The sequence below is a fragment of the Hypoxylon fragiforme genome (genome assembly GCF_022984875.1).
Source record: "Hypoxylon fragiforme strain CBS 206.31 chromosome Unknown GGS25scaffold_8, whole genome shotgun sequence".
Lineage (NCBI taxonomy): Eukaryota > Fungi > Ascomycota > Sordariomycetes > Xylariales > Hypoxylaceae > Hypoxylon > Hypoxylon fragiforme.
Window position 1 is genome coordinate 2485863 of NW_026054763.1, and position 20296 is coordinate 2506158.

At 52.2% G+C, this 20296-nt stretch overlaps 9 protein-coding genes across 9 annotated transcripts; 4 read left to right on the top strand and 5 right to left on the bottom strand.

The window, feature by feature from the left end:
• The first annotated feature begins 1203 nt into the window (after positions 1-1203).
• On the top strand, positions 1204-2804 carry GGS25DRAFT_426955 (uncharacterized protein). Its single transcript, XM_049258617.1, has 2 exons — positions 1204-1716; positions 1795-2804. The coding sequence occupies exons 1-2, from the start codon at positions 1385-1387 to the stop codon at positions 2717-2719; spliced, it is 1257 nt and encodes a 418-aa protein (XP_049114135.1). The 5' UTR covers positions 1204-1384; the 3' UTR covers positions 2720-2804.
• A 307-nt stretch (positions 2805-3111) lies between these two features.
• Positions 3112-5246, bottom strand: GGS25DRAFT_427011 (NADH:flavin oxidoreductase/NADH oxidase). The gene is made up of 3 exons (XM_049258618.1): positions 4128-5246; positions 3505-4071; positions 3112-3385 (listed from the first exon to the last, which is right to left on the bottom strand). Exons 1-3 carry the CDS (start codon positions 4721-4723, stop codon positions 3199-3201), a joined length of 1350 nt encoding a protein of 449 aa, XP_049114136.1. The 5' UTR covers positions 4724-5246; the 3' UTR covers positions 3112-3198.
• A 1400-nt stretch (positions 5247-6646) lies between these two features.
• On the bottom strand, positions 6647-7795 carry GGS25DRAFT_427087 (uncharacterized protein). Its single transcript, XM_049258619.1, has 2 exons — positions 7557-7795; positions 6647-7485 (listed from the first exon to the last, which is right to left on the bottom strand). The coding sequence occupies exon 2, from the start codon at positions 7460-7462 to the stop codon at positions 6809-6811; it is 654 nt and encodes a 217-aa protein (XP_049114137.1). The 5' UTR covers positions 7463-7485; positions 7557-7795; the 3' UTR covers positions 6647-6808.
• GGS25DRAFT_427182 (uncharacterized protein) lies at positions 7761-9457 on the top strand. The gene has a single exon (XM_049258620.1). The coding sequence runs from the start codon at positions 8059-8061 to the stop codon at positions 9247-9249; it is 1191 nt and encodes a 396-aa protein (XP_049114138.1). The 5' UTR covers positions 7761-8058; the 3' UTR covers positions 9250-9457.
• A 256-nt stretch (positions 9458-9713) lies between these two features.
• On the top strand, positions 9714-11716 carry GGS25DRAFT_534270 (FAD-binding domain-containing protein; the record flags this gene model as incomplete). Its single annotated transcript, XM_049265748.1, has 1 exon — positions 9714-11716. Exon 1 carries the CDS (start codon positions 9932-9934, stop codon positions 11714-11716), a length of 1785 nt encoding a protein of 594 aa, XP_049114139.1. The 5' UTR covers positions 9714-9931.
• Positions 11717-11896: 180 nt separating this feature from the next.
• Positions 11897-13898, bottom strand: GGS25DRAFT_504805 (membrane bound O-acyl transferase family-domain-containing protein). Its single transcript, XM_049262165.1, has 3 exons — positions 12668-13898; positions 12576-12603; positions 11897-12480 (listed from the first exon to the last, which is right to left on the bottom strand). The coding sequence occupies exons 1-3, from the start codon at positions 13516-13518 to the stop codon at positions 12046-12048; spliced, it is 1314 nt and encodes a 437-aa protein (XP_049114140.1). The 5' UTR covers positions 13519-13898; the 3' UTR covers positions 11897-12045.
• GGS25DRAFT_427239 (putative 4-hydroxybenzoate polyprenyl transferase) lies at positions 13761-15368 on the bottom strand. The gene has a single exon (XM_049258621.1). It carries the CDS (start codon positions 15105-15107, stop codon positions 14004-14006), a length of 1104 nt encoding a protein of 367 aa, XP_049114141.1. The 5' UTR covers positions 15108-15368; the 3' UTR covers positions 13761-14003.
• Positions 15369-15890: 522 nt separating this feature from the next.
• GGS25DRAFT_504809 (GroES-like protein) lies at positions 15891-17462 on the bottom strand. The gene has a single exon (XM_049262166.1). The coding sequence runs from the start codon at positions 17152-17154 to the stop codon at positions 16144-16146; it is 1011 nt and encodes a 336-aa protein (XP_049114142.1). The 5' UTR covers positions 17155-17462; the 3' UTR covers positions 15891-16143.
• A 925-nt stretch (positions 17463-18387) lies between these two features.
• Positions 18388-20041, top strand: GGS25DRAFT_427279 (uncharacterized protein). The gene is made up of 2 exons (XM_049258622.1): positions 18388-19095; positions 19155-20041. Exons 1-2 carry the CDS (start codon positions 18503-18505, stop codon positions 19846-19848), a joined length of 1287 nt encoding a protein of 428 aa, XP_049114143.1. The 5' UTR covers positions 18388-18502; the 3' UTR covers positions 19849-20041.
• The last annotated feature ends 255 nt before the right edge of the window (positions 20042-20296 follow it).

Consider the following 20296-nt stretch of genomic DNA (forward strand, 5'->3'; position numbering starts at 1 on the left):
TGCTCAGGGAATTTGATTGATGGTTGGTCTTGTGGATTAGTGTTGAAGGAATAGGACCTTGAAGAATACAATGATGTGCCCTCTGCAGTACGTTTTTACTGTGACTTTTACGGATTAAGTTGGTGGATAGGTATAATACCTGCCTACCTTTACGTGATTTGTAGTGGTGAGTTGAATGCTAGTACTTTGTAGAAGCAGGTAGACATCCATCCATACCTACATACCTACCTAGGTTATGTAGGTATGTTAGGAGGATGTTTCTCTAGGTGTGTGTAAGTTGTTCGTTAGAAGTGGACCGTGACATTTGTCACACGTGATCACGCTGTGAAGTGTCCCACTTTTGCTAGAAGTACCAACTAGAAGTACCAATTAGTACTTAGTAATACCTCGTAGAAGGAACTTGGAAACATTGAACTCACATTCTCGATTATTCCTTTCATGTTTTACAATTAACAACACAACAACACAATTAGCAGCATTGATGTCATAACTCAGCTCAACTGACATCGGACATATCCGCAGTATTTGAAGGTGATGCGGTAATAGATTGAGTCATGATTCACATCTTCTTCTTGTTTGAGAAATTCCAATTGCTACCCTAGCATCGGAGCTGCGGGTAACGTTGAACTTGAGAAGCTGGCAGATCCAAAACCCTGCATTGAGCTTTATGGTAGCAAGGCATACTGCAAGGCAGCTTCTTCTATCTCTTATCTATCTCTTATCCTCCCGACATGCCTATTCAAGTTGAAGATCACGGCACGTGTGAAGCGAAAGCTGGGGGCCAGGAGAATAGCTTCTCGAAAGGGGGGCCAATCCCTGCCACTAAAGATTCAGTGAAGATGCAGGGGAAGTTCCAGATGTGTGAAGCGGGGACAGCAAGGGACACCAAGCGACAGCAAGACGTTTTGATCATGTTTTAAAGTAACCCTGATATGGGCGACAACACTCTCGGCGACCAACTTTTTTCTCGCACCGAGCCAATAGAAAAACATTACTGACAGACCCCGACCTTGCTGAACCATCAATTATGGATATCACGATGTCAAGTACCGGCTAGCACGCGTGTGACAGATCTAGCGATGAGGGGGGCGTCAGCCGCAACGATGTGAAAGGCAACCAACAACCCGGAACATCATACATACATACCATACCTGCCCAGTACCTACCTGGTATAGTAGACAAGATATGAGTGATCTACGGTACAACACCCAACATGCAGATATTTGTTCATCTTGCAAATTCACTTCCAAGGTTGTCAATCATCAATTTGACAGCTTCATGTAGCGCAGACGACGGACGCCGGTAGTCAGTCCTCGGCCTCATTCGCTTCATTAGCACCTAGATGGTGTTCCTTCTTCCGCATTGAGAACATCAATCTTTGCCAATGGCGTCGAACGGAATAAGTACAAAGCAACGTGCTGGACTTGGCGACCGGCTTTCCGATCTCACGACTGTCTTCGTACCGCCCTGCCCGACTACCTGGCTGCTAACTACCACCAAAGTGCCATCACAGTTCCCAGCATTTCCTACTGCGGGACCTGTCTCGTGTGATCCTCCCTCGTGGGCGGATAATATTTCGCAAAAAGGCTTTGCCTATTATTCCCCGGCTATCTGCCCCGAGAACTTCTCTCCGGCCTGCACCGTGAACGACGAGAGGACTAGCGAAGGGTTTCCTACCATAGCGGCTGGAGAGACGGCGGCATACTGTGTCCCAAGGTAAGATGGAGTTGCATTCCCTTTTTCATTCTATTCTTCTATTCTTCTTCTTTCCAACACTTAGCTAATTCCGCCCAGTGGCTTTACTTGTACATCAGACACTACCGATTTTCGCGGTGGTGTTTGGGGGTTCACTCGCACGGCGACAACTCCTGGGGCATCTGTTACGGTTGGGCCAGCGATACAAATTCGTTGGAAGCAAGAGGATCTCGCCCTTCTTGCTACGGATCCCCTAACTGGTGCAAAAGTGCCCAATGGAGGTCTAACTCAGGCCCAGTCCGTAGTTAGCAACGCGTTAGGTTCTTCAAGCACTTTAAGCACCTTAAGCACTGCAAGCGTGACTAGCACAGCCAATACTGATACTCTCGGCATTGATCCGTTTATACCTATCTTTCCATCGCCTTCAATCAGCTCTTCGGTCTCGACTACTTCAACTCTAGTTCAGACACGCAAACCATTTACGGACGTTACGAGGTTATCAACAAGCCCACAGACATCGTCATCGTCTAACCCACTGGAATCACCAACTTCAATTAGGCCCGAGGAGACGTCGGGTGCCAATGACACCAATGCTACGAATGTCGGTGAATCCAAAGCTGTTTCAAGCACTACCACGGCGGCTATGGCGTTATCTGGGATTCTGATACTGCTGATACTCGGGTCATTTGTTATCGCATCCATACGTCGATATCGCCGGTACCGCGCCGGAGAAGTCAGCACCTTTTTCCCTCTCCGCGTTACTGCTTGGGGCCGTAAAATGTTGGATAAGTGGAGCAACTCGATATCTTCACATCGCCCTACACTACATAGACCACGCAAATATGCAGATGCCGAGCTAGGCACCGACGGTCCCATTCCAGAACTAGGTCCGGCTGGCCCGTTAGGTACAAAGGAGAACCCGGCGGAACTGGAAGAGTATAGCTCAAGTGCGAGGGATAGCTGGAGATCGCGAGTGTCCCGGATATTCCCTGCAAAGTTGAGGAAAGAGGTGTGGTCTACGTGATGGGTATCTACCTGCGTACCTAGCCACCAACTTCTTATCTGTAAATAATGATTTTTCTTCTTCGTCAGGTACCTGGTGATATGCGTCTAAGACTGCAGTCAAAGAAGAATGAACATATATGTACTTTCATAGGTAATATTTGACCATTGGACACGAACTGAGTTCTATGTCACTTGGTCTCTTCGCGAGGTACATAGGGGCATATATTAATAGGCTTTGATATCACAGAATACATAAATACCTTGGAAAAAATGGAAGATAAATAATCTCGCTAAATCTTGAATTCTATGTATGCTTACTACTGTATGTATGTAAATCTGTGTCGCGCGGTGTATGTATTAGATAAGTATGACGACAGCTTACTTACAAGCTTATCCCTCGCATCAGGTATCTATATTTATACCTAGATCTTTGACTTCTGCTCTATGTTTCCACCATATCTGCTCCAACAATTTCATTAGTCGTCTGTTGCGTTATGTTCAAGACACATAAGGAGTTCCGTACGGCTGTAATTCCACACCCACAATGTCGGGAAACCCGTACGCGGAGCCGTCCGCGTTGTTCTTTTGTATCTCCAGCCACTTCTGCACCGACTTCATGAAGATCGCCTTGTTCTCGTCCGAACTCATGTCGAGGGGCTCTTTGTTGTGGCCGACTAGTTTTATTCTGGGGGTTGATGTGTTAGCAATTAGGTCCGGGAGTAAGAAATGGTCTATTTACGCTAGGTAAAACGAGAAAGGAATGGGTGAAAGGGGGGAGAAAATGTGTTTGCATCAATCACTTACTGGGTTCCTCCCAACATGGTGGACAGCGAAGCTTGACTTTCATCAAGCTCCTTAATCGCCCCCTGTATCGTCCCCTCCAAAATCTTCTTTGCGAAGTCGAACTCGTGACACGCCGGCCGCCCGATCCCGATCCCCGGCACCGTCTTCAGCGCATTCACCATCGCGCCCGTCGTCCTAAATCCACCAGTAAGATAAGCCCGCGTCTTGCTCAGGTGCGGCGCGATCATCTCGGCGAAGTCGAGGAAGAACGCCTCCCGCCGCTTGGTCGACTCCTGCGTGTGGCAGAAGGCCAGCTTCTCGTACGTGCCCCCCGACAGCTCGACGAAGTCGAAGCCGTGCGCCTCGAGCTGCGAGCACAGGGATGCGCAGTCCGTGGGCGTGAACCCGCTGTCTTGGAACTCGACGCTGTTGACTTTGATCCCCACGATGAAGCGTGGGTCGTTGATGCGCGAGCGGATGGCGGAGGCGATCTCGAAGATTATGCGGGCGCGGTTCGTGAGAGAGCCGCCGTAGGAGTCGGTGCGCTGGTTTGTGCGGGGTGCGAGGAATTGCGCGAGGAGGTAGCCGCTGGGGTGGTGGTGAGTATATGTTTAGCATCACGATTGTTTCTGATGTCAACTTACTGTGCGCCGTGTAGCTGGATTCCATCGAATCCGGCTCTATAGCAAAACTCCGCCGCGTGCGCAAAACCATCAACTACAGAGTTGATGTCGTCCTGGGTCATGGGCCGCGGCTTCGCGAATGCCATGCTCGTGTCGCTTTTCAGTAGTTGCACATCGCTCGCCGAGATGGGGTTCGGCTGGATGTGGGCAGGGACCTGCCGGCCGGGGTGGGATAATTGACAGGCGATAAGGCTGCCCTGCGCCTTTGCCAGAGAGGCCAGCTCCTGGAACTTCTCAAACCTCTCTCCCTCGAAGGTCGCATCCCGCGGGATGATCAGGTTGCCGGCACCCTCCAGCTGGTCGTACGCCAGCATCGTGTTGCTGGTTAGGATTACGCCGTACCCGCCCTCGCCCCACCGTCGGTATACGTTCAGCAGCTCCGGGGTCGGTATGCCGCGCTTCGGTAGATCCTTCCCGTCCCAGGTGGCCAGGCGCTCCGACATCGCGCCCTTTAGGAACCGGTTCTTCGCTGTGCAGCCGCTGAACTCGAATGGCAGGGGCTGGGCCAGAGGCGCGGGGTCTACCACCCCTTCACTTTCGAAACGTATGGGTGCCATTGTGAGAGTTGTGAGGATTTAGGCGTCTATGCCTATGTCTATGTCTATATGCGATTTTTTGGCGGGGGTCTCACTTTTATGTAATGAAGATGAGTTTTGGTGTACGAGAAAATCACATTTGCCTAATGATGGAGGGGCAGGATTTCTTTTTTATAACGCATTTTCTTCATGTCGATCCACCTACTGGCGTCGTTTCTACGAACTGTCGCGACGGGACGGGGCGACTTAGCTAGTTGGATTTATCATCATCCATGGTGGAAATTTTCACCCATGTTGCATGGCATTGATTTATCATCAAGACTTTTTAGCCGCCCCGGCGGACATAGACATAAACACTACACGGCCGGACCAAGATTCCAAAGATGAAACGAAAAACCATCAACAACCTCGGTACTCGGCGAGCGGTTGCATGAAATAGGTATCAGACCAGGAACACTAGCCTAGTATATACTAGGTTAAGTATGCCGTGATATTAGGCCAATGGGTTGCCGAGATGGTGAAGCTAAGAGTCTTGACTACCTGGTTAGTTGAGTGCCAGTCAACTGTTCCTCGGGTGGATCCGACGGCGAGCTAACGGTAGTTAGGAACGCCTGATTCATGGGTTATATAATATGGGCTATGGTGTATAACATCCTGAATCCCTATTCAAGTTGGTGGCATCACATACGTTGCTGGATATAGGCAGTACCCCAGGCCCCCAGATACTTTGGGCAAAGTTATAAACTATGGTGAGACCCAACGAGATCAGATATGCATTCCTCAAAGTTCTGATTTGCCCATGTACTTAAGTAAGTATTTACATAATACTTCGTACTCGAGCAAGATGTAAGAAAATAGCAAGATTTCACCTCCACATATGGGTGATCTTCATGCATAGGGACGTATGCGTGTATGGCAATAAACAACGACAACCGAATGGTGGTGGTGCTAGGCAACAGCTCAACAGCCAGGCATCCATGTATGCATTACTTACTTAGAGGTAATCTGATAATCAATGGATACCGCAAAAGGACCTGCTTTCTCCTTTGACCGATCTCTTGCAATACCTAACTCCTACGTGCGTGTAGGGGATAACGATAACATCCGATACTTTCAGGTATCGTGAAAGAGCAAGTTATTTTACCTACATTAAATTTATTCACACGAACCCTTGAAGTTGACGACCTACCTACCAATCGTGTCTTCGAAAGCCCCTGATTATGTCTTCCCCCGGAACATATTCGATAACACGCGGTTCGTCCTCTTTGCTTAGGCATCCTTTTCTCCTTTGCTGATCGTAATCCTCGCCGGTGACACAGTACTTGCTCAGGACAAGCTAACTGTCAGGCGTGACTCACTCGCCGTAGGTAACAACTATAGCATCAACCTGATGCACTACCTATCTCTGGTCGAGCAGCTTCGGATATGTGATTCATCCCGACATCCCCATCGACAACGCTGATCTGAGAATGGTGGATGGGGGGACGGGGACAGGGTGATAAACGCTATTTCTTCATTCATGTCCATACAATTCCATCCTATACCTAGCTGTGCGTGTTTTACTGCACAAACCGGTAATTGATACAATATCGTTGGATACCAAAGAATCTGGCTCGCCGACGTAGGCGGCCGAGTCCCCCAGGTCCACCCAGCTGGTCGGCCTGGGACATCTCCCTTGAGACGCGGCACCGCCGCCGCAGATCCTCCCGTCGAATATCATCACACTACGCAACTGGAATGTGAGAGATCCTGTCCCCGACGACCTTGTGGGGACGTTTGACATAGTTCATGTCCGGTTCTTTTGCCTTCGTCTTGCTCGATGGGGAGGAGGTCCCGGGCGTGGTGGAGAAGCTCGTTAGGCTGTTAAAGTGTGTTGACCCCTTTTTGTCTTTCAGTATGTGAGTAGGTAAGGTAGGTAGGTAGGTATATGGCATAGAGACCAAGCCTAACCGTGGTTTTGCAATGAAAGAGCCAAACGGCCGCCACCTCCAATGGGAAGGGAAGACTTCTCCTCGATATCTCCCTGCGCATCGAAAGCACCCACCTCAGCCTCCACCTCGCACATCGCCCAGCCTCGTGCGCCAAACCCCAATCTGGATCCCATCCCTACCCCAGATCTTTGCAGACGCCGGTGGGTTGGGAGATGTTAAGGCGGGTGTACATACCAGCCCGCCGCACCTCGCGTACTGGATGCACGAGGCGGGGCTCGCGATGCATGGGCTTATTGCGCTGAAGAGCGGGGATGAGGGGCTGAGGGGGAGGGGGGGGGGAGGTATTTGTCGGCGGATGGGTGGGTTGAGAGATGGGAGGAAGGGGTGGTGTGTGTGGTGCTGCTGTAAATAGGTTTGGCAGTAGGTGGTTATGGTTTTCGAAATAATTGTACATACCTGCCTGCCTTACAGCGTTCCATGGTATGTAGCTTGGTAATGGCATACACGAGTAGGCACCCGCCCGAAGCCGAGCTTGTCGCCAGTGCAAACCTTGAGTACCTGGTAGGTAGACAGTACTGGCCATAGCCACAGCACTGGATGTAGGTACACGCCGAGCGTAAATGTTTACCATATTGTCATAGTGGATACGTGTGAAGCCTAAGGCTTCAAGATGCGTATCCACTATTTGATATCTACCTAGGTAGGTATATAAAGGATCGATAATCCATAAGATTATGCTCTTTCCTTTCCTTCTTTCTTTAGCTTTGATATACGTAGTGATAAATAGTCGCGGTTGATTCAATTGAGATTTTACAAACTCAATCCTCATTGTCGCTTGACATCACACATATTCTAGATTATCAGATCAAACAACTTGTTTTGCTTGCTGTCGCTATTTGATATCGACGTGACGGGTAGCTTACCTGTCATAAGATATCAGGAAGTAGCCTGCACCCCCCCTTCATTTTATGTAACCTTGGCAACGAATAGACTGGTCCATGGGAATAAAGCTCTTCCCGATAGGTCATTGAAAGAAAGTAGAGTTACACTAATAGGGGAACCGGCTGGTAACGAGAAGCTGTAGGCCGACGGCAGATGACTGTAGCCAGGTACGCTTTGGCCAATGGGCTATAAACCATCACATCACACAACGGCGCAATATATTTGCTTTCAAGGCTTCTTCCACTTGCTTGGAAGCCTTTTCAGCCACCGGTTTATTTTCATGCATGTAGGCGTCCAGCTGTCGTTTGTATGGCGGGAGCTAGTTGTGCTACCACGAGAGGTACTTTGGAACGAGGAGGATCTGGGGGTGGGCAGTAACTCCAACTGGGTATTTAACGAAAGCCTGGGGAGTGTTATGATCTTTTGACACTCTAGCTTTTCTATGCCCCGAAGCATATCGTCCACTATCATACCCTATTCAAAATGACAAGCACGATAACGATTTCTCGCCAGAGCCTCCGGCCCGATCCTTCTGCATCCGCGACCATTACTGATGTCAAACCTGTTGCATCTTACAGCTGGGTGGAGGCAAGTAACCCTACCATAGCTGTGCCCGGCGTGCCACCACAATGGTCCCCTCCTGCAACTTCTCGTCAGCTTCCTAAGGACTCGGGCATGATCTACATCGCCCAAAACGCAGCCCGACACCCAACCAGTCCCATGGAGCCGCTATTCCGTGCACTGGAAATCGAAGACCCCACCTTCGACTTACGCTCGGTCGACGTCGTGTCCGATCGAAACAACATCCGCAAGCTGCTGTCCTTCATCGACCCCGATTCTAGCCGAAACGGGCTAGAGCCATTCACGATCAACGTCGAGGTCGTGGGGAACACCATGATACTCAACCGGACCGAAACAAAGACGTATGAGATCATTGGACCCCAGGAGTTCCGGGGCTTTGGCCATGAGTTCGAAAAGGCGTACACCAAGTGCGAGATCGGCGACAGCACCGGCCACCACCGCATCGTGTCCTACCGCTTCGGCGGCCTGAAGTTCCTCGTCCGCCACGAAGTAGACGGATACGTGAAGGGCCTAGCCGGGTCAGCTTCGAGCAGCCGCAGCAAAGGACAAGAAGCCGACAGCCTCTCCAGCCTTCTGGGGTCCCTGTCTCTTTCCGGGCCCGCCAACACCACTAACAGCAAAAGCCCGCCCAAAACAATCAAACCCGCCGGATCAAAGCTGACCATCCGCAAGGAGGGCCACGCGGTTCCGCTGCAGTCGACACTAGAGATCAAGACGCGGGTCGCGCACAAGCCGCTCGTGTTTTCCGAAATCACGACGCAGCTGTGGGCTTCGCAGACGCCCAAGCTCGTGCGCGCCTACCATCGCCGCGGCGTGTTCGAGAAGCCGCAGGTCGAGGACGTGATGCCGCAGATCAGGGCGTGGGAACGGGACCACCAGACTCATCTGAGGGAACTGGCTCTGCTCCTCAAGAAGATGGTGGCGGCAGTGAAGGAGCAGGGGGGAGGTGCGGTGCTAAAGTATGATGTGGTGACGGATAGGTTGAGTATCACGAAGGCGAAGGGGGGGAGGTTGCTGCCGGGGGATTTGTATAAGAAGTGGGAGATGAGGGATGGGGATGGCAAGGAGGGGGAGGGGGAGGGGGAGGATTGAGGAAGGCAATGGGTATATCTAGCTACCTAGACATTATAACAGCTTGAAGGTATTATACGGATACCTTAATTAGGCTGGTATTGTGCTTGGTATTAGTTTACAACTGTTAGATACCTACCTCTTAATTACCTTAATCAAGAGAAAAGTTGAAACTGACTTCAGGGGTGAGATGGAATACTCCGAAAGGATTGTTTGGTTCCTGCAAGCCACAAGAATATGCACCTCCAACGTATACAGAATCACGTGTTTTCCGGTAAGATATGAACTATTCTCAAAAAGGCCAAATATACGAGATAAGCCGTTTGTTCCGCACATTGAAGTCTCCGTACCGAGTTTCCAAAGAACCCATGAAGTCGTTCCAAGTTGCCCGTAACTCGCCATTGGACAACTGAGTGGAGAAAACAGCCAACACTTCAGCTATTAAACTAGGTCAAATAGCTGAATAGAAGGGAAGTAAGTAAGCACTTGTAAGAAGAAACGGATACTATACTTATTAACACAACTAACAGCTTAAAATCAGTGGATCAATGAATGGCTGTCTTACTCTGTGGGTACGATGCGGTGCAAGGGTATGGCTCCCTATTACAAAGGAAGATATAAGTAACGCCTCTGGATGTCCAGATGAAACAGGATCAAGTTATTCAACTTCTCTTCAAAGTATACAAGGTTAGCAGTAAGAACAATGTCTTCTCCCAAGAAGGCCCCCGACTCTTCAGGCATAGGGGTGACCGCCCGTTCGGTCATTGCCCTGGTCTCAATCCTTGTTGTTGCATTCGCTGTTAAACTCGGCATCGACAACCGTGCCGCAACGCAATGTCGCAATATCCCAGGCGATGAAGCCTGGTCGACTCGAGAAGATTGGCGTCTTCTAAATCAGACAGTTGATGGGAAGCTCGTGGCAACTATACCCATCGCGGCCGTCTGCCATCATTCTGTCTCTACAGACGGCATCGGAGAACACTCTACCTTCGACCAAGAGGCGTGCGATGCTCTGCGCAGCGAATGGTTCTGGCCCAAGACCCATCTGGCCTCGGCATCATCGGCAATGGCGTACCAGTTCACCAACGACAGCTGCAACCCGTTTCTAGACCCGGACGCGCCCTGCGGACTGGGTTACCTCCCCGTGTACACCGTCAACGCCACGACCCCTGCCGATCTCCAGGCAGCCGTTAACTTTGCCCAGCGCCACAACATCCGCCTAGTAATCCGCAACACGGGCCACGATTATCTCGGCAAATCGACCGGAGCGCATTCGCTGGCCGTGTGGACTCTGCACATGAAGGATATGAGCCTCATTCCCGAGTACCATCACCCGGGCTCGTCCTACCAGGGTCCCGCTATCAAGCTCGGCGCTGGCGTCGAGGGGCTCGAGGCTTACACGTTCGCGAACTCCCACGGGCTGATGGTCGTCGGCGGGAATTGCCCTAACGTAGGCATAACTGGAGGGTTCACCCAAGGCGGCGGCATTTCCATCCTCTCGTCCAAGTTCGGCCTCGCCGCCGACCAGGTGCTTTCGTGGGAGGTGGTAACTGCCGCTGGCGAGCTAGTCACTGCGGATCCAACGGAGAACGCAGACTTATTCTGGGCGCTGCGGGGCGGCGGCGGCGGCACGTTCGGCATCGTCGTCTCGATGACCGTCAAGGCGTTCCCGGACACCTTCTTCTCGAGCGCGCACCTCACGCTGCCCAACGACGGCACCAACACCGACGCCATCTACTCGGCCATCAGCACCTTCTTCCAGTCCCTCCCCAGCCTCGTCGACGCCGGCGCGTGGGTCGTCTGGGTCGCGGCGCCGTTCGGGTTCATGGTCATGCCCGCCATGGCCGCGGGCCTGCACCCGTCGGAGCTCGACGCGCTGTTCCAGCCCACGCTGTCCAAGATGGACGACCTCGGCCTTGCGTACACGTACGCCTCGACCGAGAACCCGGACTTCCTCTCCGCCTACCGCGCGATCCCCGGCTTCTTCAACGCCTCCGACTACCACGCCGGCGGGCGCCTGATCCCGCGCTCCCTCGTCGCCGACGAGGCCAGCACCGCCTCGCTCGTCGCCGCCGTCCGCGCCATCGGCGCGCAGGCCTTCGCCGTCGGCGTCGCCGTCAACGTGTCGCGCTCGGTGTCCGCGCCCGACGAGGTCGCGGCGAACCCGTACTTCCGCAGGGCGCTGATGAATCTGTCGGTCGGCGTGCCGGTCAACTACACGGACTGGGGCGCCAACAGGCGCGCGCAGGACAGGATCACGAATGAGTTGCTGCCGAGGGTGAGGGCGATCACGCCGGGCGGCGCGGCGTACTTGAACGAGGCGGATTTCCAGGAGCCGGATTGGCGGGGGGCGTTTTACGGAGAGCATTATGCGAGGCTGGTGGAGGTTAAGAGGAGGTGGGATGGGGGGGAGTTGTTTTGGGCTAGGACGGCGGTGGGGAGTGAGAGGTGGGAGGAGAGGGGGGATGGGAGGCTGTGTAGGACGTAGTGGATGGGTGGGGGGAATAGGGAGGTGGATGTGAATTTGTGAATGAGCAGTATAGGGAAGAGACAAGTTGCTACCTAGTCCCAATTCCTTTCGTTGACGTTGCTGCCCGTAGCCTGTTTCCAAGGTTATCAATACGAATATATCTATATACCTTAGGCACCCATATAAACAAGCGTAAGTAATATGTCTCTCACAGCTTTAGTAAGTGGATTCAATTTGATTACTGTGTGTGAGATTTAGGTAAGGATACTCTATCTAGATCTAATCAGGTACAAGTGATCACTTCGTACTCGTCTCGTATCACCATCGACCGAGTAACAAACACAGCATCAACCCCCAAAGTATGTGGCGCCATGCTTGCTTCCTAGCCTCAGAGCCACAACCTCATCGGGGCCTCCACTCCCAACCATCCCCGTATCCGTCCAGCCCCTCATGATCGGGCGCACAGTTATCGTGAACGCCGCAATCGTCCACACATATCCCGCATACAGCTCAAGCCAGGCGAGACTTCTCCTCCTCCTCTGCTTGGGAGCCACCGACCTTTTCCACACCCACGCAACAAAGTCCTCGATGCTGATGACCACTGGCTGCGCCATGAAAAAGGCAAACTCGCCTTGGTCGCTCCGCGAGACCGTGTATGACTGGAACCAGTGCGTGGCAAAGCTGATGAAAAATGCGGAGTAGAGCTGCAGGTAGCGCGAGGAGAAGGAGCCTTTCTTGAAGCCGAGGAGACGCGCGAGTCGGATGCCGGGCTGTTGGAAGGTCTGCGGTAGGAGGTTAATTAGGTTAATATGTTATTTCTTTTCCACGAGATAAATAAACCTCAGCTTGCTGGCTCCACACTCCAGAAAGTACTTACCCTTCGCATCTGCTGATGGTACGTCGTGCTGTATGGAAATGTTAGTGAAGGTTTCTCATATAGTGCAAACCGAACGGAACAGGCCATCTTACCCCCACGCTTGCCTAACACTCCAAGCTGTGCCCAGGTCCCCAAACACCGGCGGCCACGCCCACGGCTCACAAACGCCTAGCAACACCGTAACCGCGGCGCCCGCCGCGTTCGCAGCGCCAATGGTGTTGAAGCTCCAAACGACAACGCACCAGCACGCAACCGAGTCCAAGAGCCAGCCTGTCAGCGGAGCCGTCCCTGACGCCTGTGCCACCACGCGGCAGAAGCCGAGGACGTAGACCGCGGCGCCCTTGAGAGCGGTGCGCCAGACGACTTCGACGGCCTTCCCCACGACAAAGCGAAAACGGGATTGTTCCGCGTTCGGGTGCGCCGGCACCCCCTTTACCTGCCAGCCCCAGCCGATGCCGCGCACCGTCGCCGTGAGGCTGAGCGACCACTTGAGCTTCTGCGCCCACGTCCTGTTGTCCTCGCGGCCGACGGGGCGGGGCAGCGGGTGGTCGGCTCGGCCGAAATAGCGAGGGCCGCCGCCCGCGGTGCCGTGGTCAAGGTAGTTCAGCAGGAACACGATGCTGACGCCGGAGAGGCAGTAGTCCTGGACGACATCGCCGGCGGTGAAGCGGGGCCGCTGCAGCGCGAGGAGTAGCAGGGCGGAGCTGATCGCAAACCCGCGGATCGAGCCGGGCCCGAGGACATACCCGAGGATCAGCACGGAGTATCCGAGGGGCAGGTATAGTGCGGGCAGCGGGGAGCGCGCGGAGAGCGGAGGGTAGATGTTGTAGCTGTTTAGGAGCTCGGCGAGCATTTTGGGCGGCCGGAGGGCAGTATGGTGAGATGCTGGGAACCAAGTTTGGCCAGTTGCTAAACAGAAGAAGAAAAAAAAAAAAAGAGGCATTAACGCAATCGCAGGATCTATCTACACCATACCGAGCCCAAGTTCGTGCTGGGCAACCGCGAAGGAAGCTGGATCCGGTTTTTTTGGTCTTTTGGCTATGCATTTTACGGCGTAGCGAGTAAGACCGCTGTCTTCTTTGCCCCACACCACGATCCTTCGAAAACTAGGTATTGCTAAGATCAGGGTTAGGGGTATTCATAGTCAGCTTTGGAGTACCTATCTTCTCTGGCAGGATGCGTAATATTAATTCATTGTCGTAAATTCGAAGTTGATTCAAGACTATTCGAGTTCGATAAGATGGCTACTAGGTAGGTACCTAAGTAGGTTATTCTTGAGATATAGCAAAGCTCAAGTTACTGGCACCATATATTTGTATGTCCTGTGAAATCTCGTGATAATTTATTTTACCTATGTAGACTGAAGGTTGTTTATGTAGGTAGGTAGCTACCTGGGCGTACTCATATGATTGGCAGTACTACATAACTCTAGCTCTCACTGCCCGCCAGTCTCAGTGCATATTCCCCCGCGAACCCCGCCATGAACGCCGCGCCCACGATCCAGAACTGCCGATGAAACCACATCCCACAGCTCTCGGGGTTCTTCAAATCAACATCATACAGATAATAAGCCATCGCAACCGCAACACCCCCCACCGTGCCGACGAAATAGACCGGCCCCAGCCCAGCCCAGTACCCGCACAGCGCCAGCAGCAGCACCTGCACCGCCGACAGCACGCCCGCGAGCGCCTTGGTGCTCTCCCGGAACCGCAGCGCCATGCTCTTGACCCCGGCCCGCAGGTCGTCCACCACGTCCTGGTGCGCGTAGATCGTGTCGTACGTGATCGTCCAGGCCATGATCGCGCCGAAGAGCGCCAGCGTCGGGGCCCGCACACTTACTTCTCCTCCCCCCAACCCCAACCCCAATCCCAATCCCCCCACCCTGCTGTCCAGATCCACCCCCAGCGCCGCCGTCGCGAAGAACACCGCCGCCCCGATCCCCACGCCGAGAACCACCTGCGGGTAATCCGTCACCCGCTTCATCAGCGCGTACGCGAGGAACAGCGCCGTCACGAACACCGCGAACGTCGCCGTCTCGGCCGCGGGAAGCAGCCCCGAGTGCTGGTGGTACGCGAACAGCAGCGCGAGCTGCGCCGCCGTGAACACGTTCGCGCGCGTCGTGCTTACGGCCCCCCGGGCGACGGGCCGGTGCCGGGTGCGCGCCACGCGCCGGTCGAAGGCCTGGTCCGCCGTGTCGTTCCAGGTGCAGGACGCGCCGCGTAGGAGGATGTTGAAGGGGAGGAGGGCGGCGGCGAGTTTTAGGAGGGAGAGGGGGGAGGGGGGTGCGGAGTGCGAAGGGAGGCAGGAGGCGTAGAGAAGGCTGATGAGGTGCGGGAAGTACACCCCGTATAGGCCGGCCGGCTTCTCGAGGCGCATGAGCTGTGCGTATGGGATCCAGGAGCGTGGGATGTGGGAGAGGAAGCCGGAAGTTGGGTCTGAGTAGGGGGGGAGGTGCGGGAAGAAGTTTTGGTCGTTGGTTTCGCTTGAGGGTATGCCCGTGGGGGACTTGGAAGAGGGGGCGGTGGTGGGCATCTTGGAAGGTCCCTACTTAGTAGGGTATGAGGGTGTCTTTGATGTGCTCTGGTTGTTGGCTGAGAGTTGCAATGCGTAGGTAGTCGGGGGGTCGCAATGCTATGCGGACTATTTGATGTTGGTAGGAAAGAGGGTGTGAGTGAAGAGAGAATTGTTCGATGTTCGATGTGTGTTGGATGTGCACGGCCAACTTATAATAACACTGGCAAGGCAGGTAGGCTATCCCACCATCCGATATCTACAAGTGACTCAATCTTACTCTCTGACGATGCATAGTCTCTGTGCCGCTCCGATATCCCACCGTTAACAGACTCCATACGGAGTAGAGTCGGCTACCATCCCTGTTCTGTTAACCATCCTACTGTAACGTCATGTCTTGCGTATGGTGACAGACCGAAGTATCGAAGAGAGAGTATCATTAGGTAAAGGTTAGTATGAACGACCAAATTCACTTCCTAGGTTGGTAGACATGTCTTGGCTTTGATTATTGTAATGACCAAGTCTATAAGAAATTAAGGAACCATTAGCTAGGTGTCCTCCACTTGATTCCAAAGAATGTTTCAATATGAGCAATTAACAACACAGAATATGGGCTGTAGCCTAAGCTTCGAGGTAACATAATCATGTAATTGTCAGAATGTGGCTCATATTTAGTAGAAGCAGCAGAGAGGCACGGCATAGCTAATCGAGGTCGTATTATATAGCATAGGGCCGTTGGTTCATCTATTAATGGGCATGCATTCTGCTGTTATCCAATAACCTTAGATTGCCAAGCCCATACCGACTGACCGGATGCATCGCTCTTCCATACCTATCAGGGTAGGTATCCAGAATATCATATCACTTGCGGCCGGCCGTGCGGCACCAACAAGCTATCGTTCTGTGCCCGGTGCCTTTGCATACCAAAGTTGGGAAAACACGGTGTCAATCTTTATGGGCTAGGTGGATACACACCTGGGCAGCTAGGCAGTAACTATGTGTGTAAGACTAAACCCCTGAAGTTAGGGTACTCGGCCAGTGTATTCCTACACTGGCTCTACTCTGCTACCACGACCAGTTTTTTCGCCGATACTCCCTTCTTCAAAGTATCCAACGCGACCTGCACGCCCTCAAGACCTCTCGTCGCCACAACCTCTGGCGGCGGAGCCACCTGATAAACCCCCTTCTCCAGCGCTTCCGGCAAGAACCCACCGAACGTCGCAGGAAGGATCTCCGTGAAGACGTCCACGCCGCCGACGCCAAATACCATCTTCACCTCGACCCCCTCCAGCGCATCGCCCGGCTTGACAGGGTTGGTCGACGCGACGAATAATTTCTGCTTCGACTTGTGCGCCACCTGGCACGCATCCGCCACGTTCCCCATGGCTAGGAATATCCCGGCGCACTGGCCCTGGTCATCGAGCTCCGCGGAGATGTCGTCGGTCGCGGAGGGGCTGCCGTAGTCGAAGACCTTGCTCGCCCCGAGGCCTGTGACGTACGCGAAATTGCGAGCGGAGCACGTGGCTATCACGTCGTACCCGGCGGCTTTGGCCAGCTGGATCGCATTGCTGCCGACGGCTGAACTGCCGCCCCAGATCAATACGGATTTACCGTTGCTGGTGGTGGGATTGACGGTCGGGAGGGATAGACCGAGATACTGCCCGCCAAAAAGCCCAAAGGAGGCGGAGGTGATGCAGAGGGGGAAGACCGAAACCTCGGCGAAGGACATCGAGGCTGGGATCTTCGCAGCGAGGGCGTGGTCCAGCACAACGTAGTCCTGGAAGCCGTTGTTCACGGTGAAGCCGAAGATGCGATCTCCCACCTTAAACTTGGAGCTGGCGATGGACCCGACGGCTTCGACGGTGCCGGCGACGTCTTGGCCTAGTATAACTGGATATTTGACGAAAGGCAGGGACCTATCCTGAAGAATGGCATCGGCTGGGTTTATAGCCCAAGCACGGACCTTGATCAGGACTGTGGAATCTTCGAGTTTCGTGGGGATTGGACTCTCGCGGATGGTGCCTGGCACACCTGGCTTGTCTTGCCATACGGAGCGGTTGATAGACATCGTGAAATTAAGATGGGGTGAGTATATTCTCTACTAATAGTGGTCAATTTTATACGGTGATGAAGCATCTAAATTTCTATACAAATGAGGCCTTCATCTACTGTTAAATAGGTGCCTAACTGAGTCGGAGATAATTTGTTCGCATCGTGGGATGTGCTAGGCCATTTTGACCACGGAGATTACGGCGGACTTTGTATGAAAACGATTGTTACCTAGAATCTAGCAATCTAAACGCCATAACCTGGAAGCTAACACCATTGTGAGTCTCGAGTAGCCGTTCGAGGGTAATAGGAAGTAATAGTGAACGCAGCTATTTGCATAGTATATGTCTACTTGAGTGGTACGTAAAGACATCCTCATCTAGGTTACAATTCTTCGTCCATCTGTAGGGATTCCTACCTCTTAGCCAAGCTTCTAGTTGATTTTTATTGCTATTTTTATAGTTAGTGACTTGCAGGTTAAGTCCAAGCTGCTATCTGAGTATACAATGTAAGTTCATTCCGATATAACGGCACCTATTACATGAAAATGGGTGCCTAGGTACCTACTTAATTGTTGTACCTGGATACCTACCTCCAAAGCTCCATAAGAACTTCATATATACTTAGTTAATAGGCATAATTACTGATTCAAGTCGTACGATTATAATTGTACCAACGTCTAAACCGCGTTTTCGTTAAGTCCTATATCCCTTCGGGGCCTGATTGGAGCGGGCCGGAGATAGGGAGTTACCTTCCTTCCTCGACATACACAACTCTTAACAGTTATGTACTCCATAATCTTTTTTTTTCTCTTTGGAAGAAGGGTGTCCATATCATGAGCAGGCATCTACGAAGTAGGAAAGGTTAGTCATCAAGGTGAACCCCTATTGTTCGACGATGTCCTCATATATTCATGATACAATCAAAACCAAGCATTACCCACTCTTTTATCACCTTATTTTATGCTTCGGTTGTCTTTAATTCACGTTCATACGATATGAAAGACATACCAAAGTTGAGTGAAGGCATCCAGAATACGAATATTCCATATTCGACAACTTCTTGGCGCTGAGGAGGTCGAAATAAGGGTTGATGGCAAACTGGGTACAGTTCAAGCCCTATCGTAAAAGCATCCATTCATAGCGGTAGTTATATTGTAGATAGAGGTGTAGGCAACAACTTACCAAGCATGCAAATCTTGATAGACCAGGATCCATCCGTCTGCGCCGCACCGCCGTATCCTCGGCCTCTCATTGACCCTTACTCTAGGCTTTCACCTACGCACACCTAGTATCAGACAGCTGCAAGGCTGAAAGCGTACCCCATAAACCCACCAGATCACCGGTGGATATGCTTGTTGGTAATGAATGGTGGGACGAGAGAGCCACAAATGTATGGTTATCAAACCATGGATAGCCGTCGTACCAACGACGCACGACAGAGCCCCACCAAACAAAGTACCATTCCTCCTTAAAAGGAGCATTAAGCCGATGCACCCGATGCACCCGATGCATAAAGCTGTCCATCCACACTTCGGAACTGTTTATTCCCTTTTTCCTTTCTCAAACTTCTCCTCACCATCCATCTCTCCACCAAATATGGCATCATTCGGGGCTAGGGCACGGCGCGCCATTGCGTCGGTGCCGTTTCTGTTCATCGCAGCGTGGTGCTTTCGTCAAATGGATATTCCTAAGGTGGTAGAATACCAAGATCTGGTCGTTAAGGCCGGCGTGATTGAATGGGATGGGGGATCAGTTAAGATACTCGACGACTTTTTCGGAGTGGATTATCTCAACGAGATGTGGCGTGGTGTAACGGCTACTTTCGCCCCCTCTACTTTAGCATTCGACAGCGTCTCTTGGTGGCAGGTGTTCTCTTTCCTGATCGATTTAGGGCCGGTCTATGCAATATGGATCCTGGAATCTTACCGTGCTGGGAGTGCCTATGGGCCGGTGTATTTGTGAGTCTCTCTTAAGGGTATGCATATCTATAAGCAAACTGACAAATTCTCCCCTTTAGCCCAACATTCTTTACCCTCGCAGGGCAATATGTTGGGCTTGGTTCAGTAGCGCCCGTCTACTACTTCTTAAGTCTTGCCTTTGGCCCAACTGCATCCGATCTGGCTCGGTTATCAACAGAAGATCGAACAATCAGGAATAAGGATACCGGGCTCCTTGTTTTAATCGTCCTCTTATTCCATACATTTGAAGCCTTCGCCATGTATGTCTCCCCCGAGAATGAGACGCGACATTACTGGACTTGGGCCTGGCAGTTTACCCCTCTTTGGATCGGGATGGCCAACGTCTTGATTTCTATAGTCACCAAACGGCTTCTTTCCAACAGCAATGTCCTCACGTCACCTAGACTTCTAGTAGCATTGCTGGGCGCGATCTCCGCTGGTGTGTGGGGCTATGTGCTACTTTATTCCCCGTATCCCCTGTCCACGGTGTTCCTACCGTCGAACGAAGAAAAGCCAGTGGGCGTCGAACATTGCCGTGAAGCACTGCAGACAGACGAGGTGTCCCTTTTTAGCAGCTCTTTTCTGTGGTTGATTTATTCATTCCTCGACCTTGGATTTGCTGGTCTGCTGGGAAGCGATACACTCTTCCAGATTGCACTTCTTCCTATTATCGCATTTGCTGGTGGACCTGGGGCCGCCTTTTCTTTTGGCTGGTATGTGAGGGAGAAGGCCTTATCAAGACCCAAAAAATGAGGGGGATTTCTGGCGAAGGCCCCATCTTGTTAAGAATCAGCTTTCGTTATAAGATAGTGGTCCCACATTCGGCGCTATCTACCGAATAGATCAAATCCTCGAAGACGAAGTAATCTTCACCCTACTCGAAGTTGAATCAAAGATCGCGGCCTGTACGACGCAGAATGCTTCGGTGGTCTCAATTACCCAGAGATAAGTACGTGAGTCCGGGCATATTCTGGCAGCGGGTGAAGAAATTCGAGTCAAATTTGATATCAGACATTATCTGCCTCTTTAAGTCCAGAATGGTGGATGCGGATAAGCGAGGGTTAGGCATGAAAGGCAGCATTGAGCAAACTTAGCTTGGACTAGAAAATACACGTTATGATAGCTGTACCTACCTTAGGTAGGATATCAAGGTATATAGATATCAATGATCAAAGGATAATGCAAACTGGGTATGATGTCA

Excerpts from the sequence above, each read along its gene's own strand:
- GGS25DRAFT_427279 (XM_049258622.1), top strand. The coding sequence starts at position 18,503 with ATGGTGGGACGAGAGAGCCACAAATGTATGGTTATCAAACCATGGATA. Across the intron at positions 19,096-19,154 it reads GCCTATGGGCCGGTGTATTT|CCCAACATTCTTTACCCTCG; the intron begins GTGAGTCTCTCT and ends TCTCCCCTTTAG.
- GGS25DRAFT_427182 (XM_049258620.1), top strand. The coding sequence starts at position 8,059 with ATGACAAGCACGATAACGATTTCTCGCCAGAGCCTCCGGCCCGATCCT.
- GGS25DRAFT_427011 (XM_049258618.1), bottom strand. The coding sequence starts at position 4,723 with ATGGCACCCATACGTTTCGAAAGTGAAGGGGTGGTAGACCCCGCGCCT. Across the intron at positions 4,072-4,127 it reads ATCCAGCTACACGGCGCACA|CGGCTACCTCCTCGCGCAAT; the intron begins GTAAGTTGACAT and ends CCACCACCCCAG. Across the intron at positions 3,386-3,504 it reads ACCATGTTGGGAGGAACCCA|AATAAAACTAGTCGGCCACA; the intron begins GTAAGTGATTGA and ends ATCAACCCCCAG.
- GGS25DRAFT_504809 (XM_049262166.1), bottom strand. The coding sequence starts at position 17,154 with ATGTCTATCAACCGCTCCGTATGGCAAGACAAGCCAGGTGTGCCAGGC.
- GGS25DRAFT_426955 (XM_049258617.1), top strand. The coding sequence starts at position 1,385 with ATGGCGTCGAACGGAATAAGTACAAAGCAACGTGCTGGACTTGGCGAC. Across the intron at positions 1,717-1,794 it reads GCGGCATACTGTGTCCCAAG|TGGCTTTACTTGTACATCAG; the intron begins GTAAGATGGAGT and ends AATTCCGCCCAG.
- GGS25DRAFT_427087 (XM_049258619.1), bottom strand. The coding sequence starts at position 7,462 with ATGAGGATTGAGTTTGTAAAATCTCAATTGAATCAACCGCGACTATTT.
- GGS25DRAFT_427239 (XM_049258621.1), bottom strand. The coding sequence starts at position 15,107 with ATGCCCACCACCGCCCCCTCTTCCAAGTCCCCCACGGGCATACCCTCA.
- GGS25DRAFT_504805 (XM_049262165.1), bottom strand. The coding sequence starts at position 13,518 with ATGCCTCTTTTTTTTTTTTTCTTCTTCTGTTTAGCAACTGGCCAAACT. Across the intron at positions 12,604-12,667 it reads AGTGTTAGGCAAGCGTGGGG|CACGACGTACCATCAGCAGA; the intron begins GTAAGATGGCCT and ends ATTTCCATACAG. Across the intron at positions 12,481-12,575 it reads ACCATCAGCAGATGCGAAGG|ACCTTCCAACAGCCCGGCAT; the intron begins GTAAGTACTTTC and ends CTCCTACCGCAG.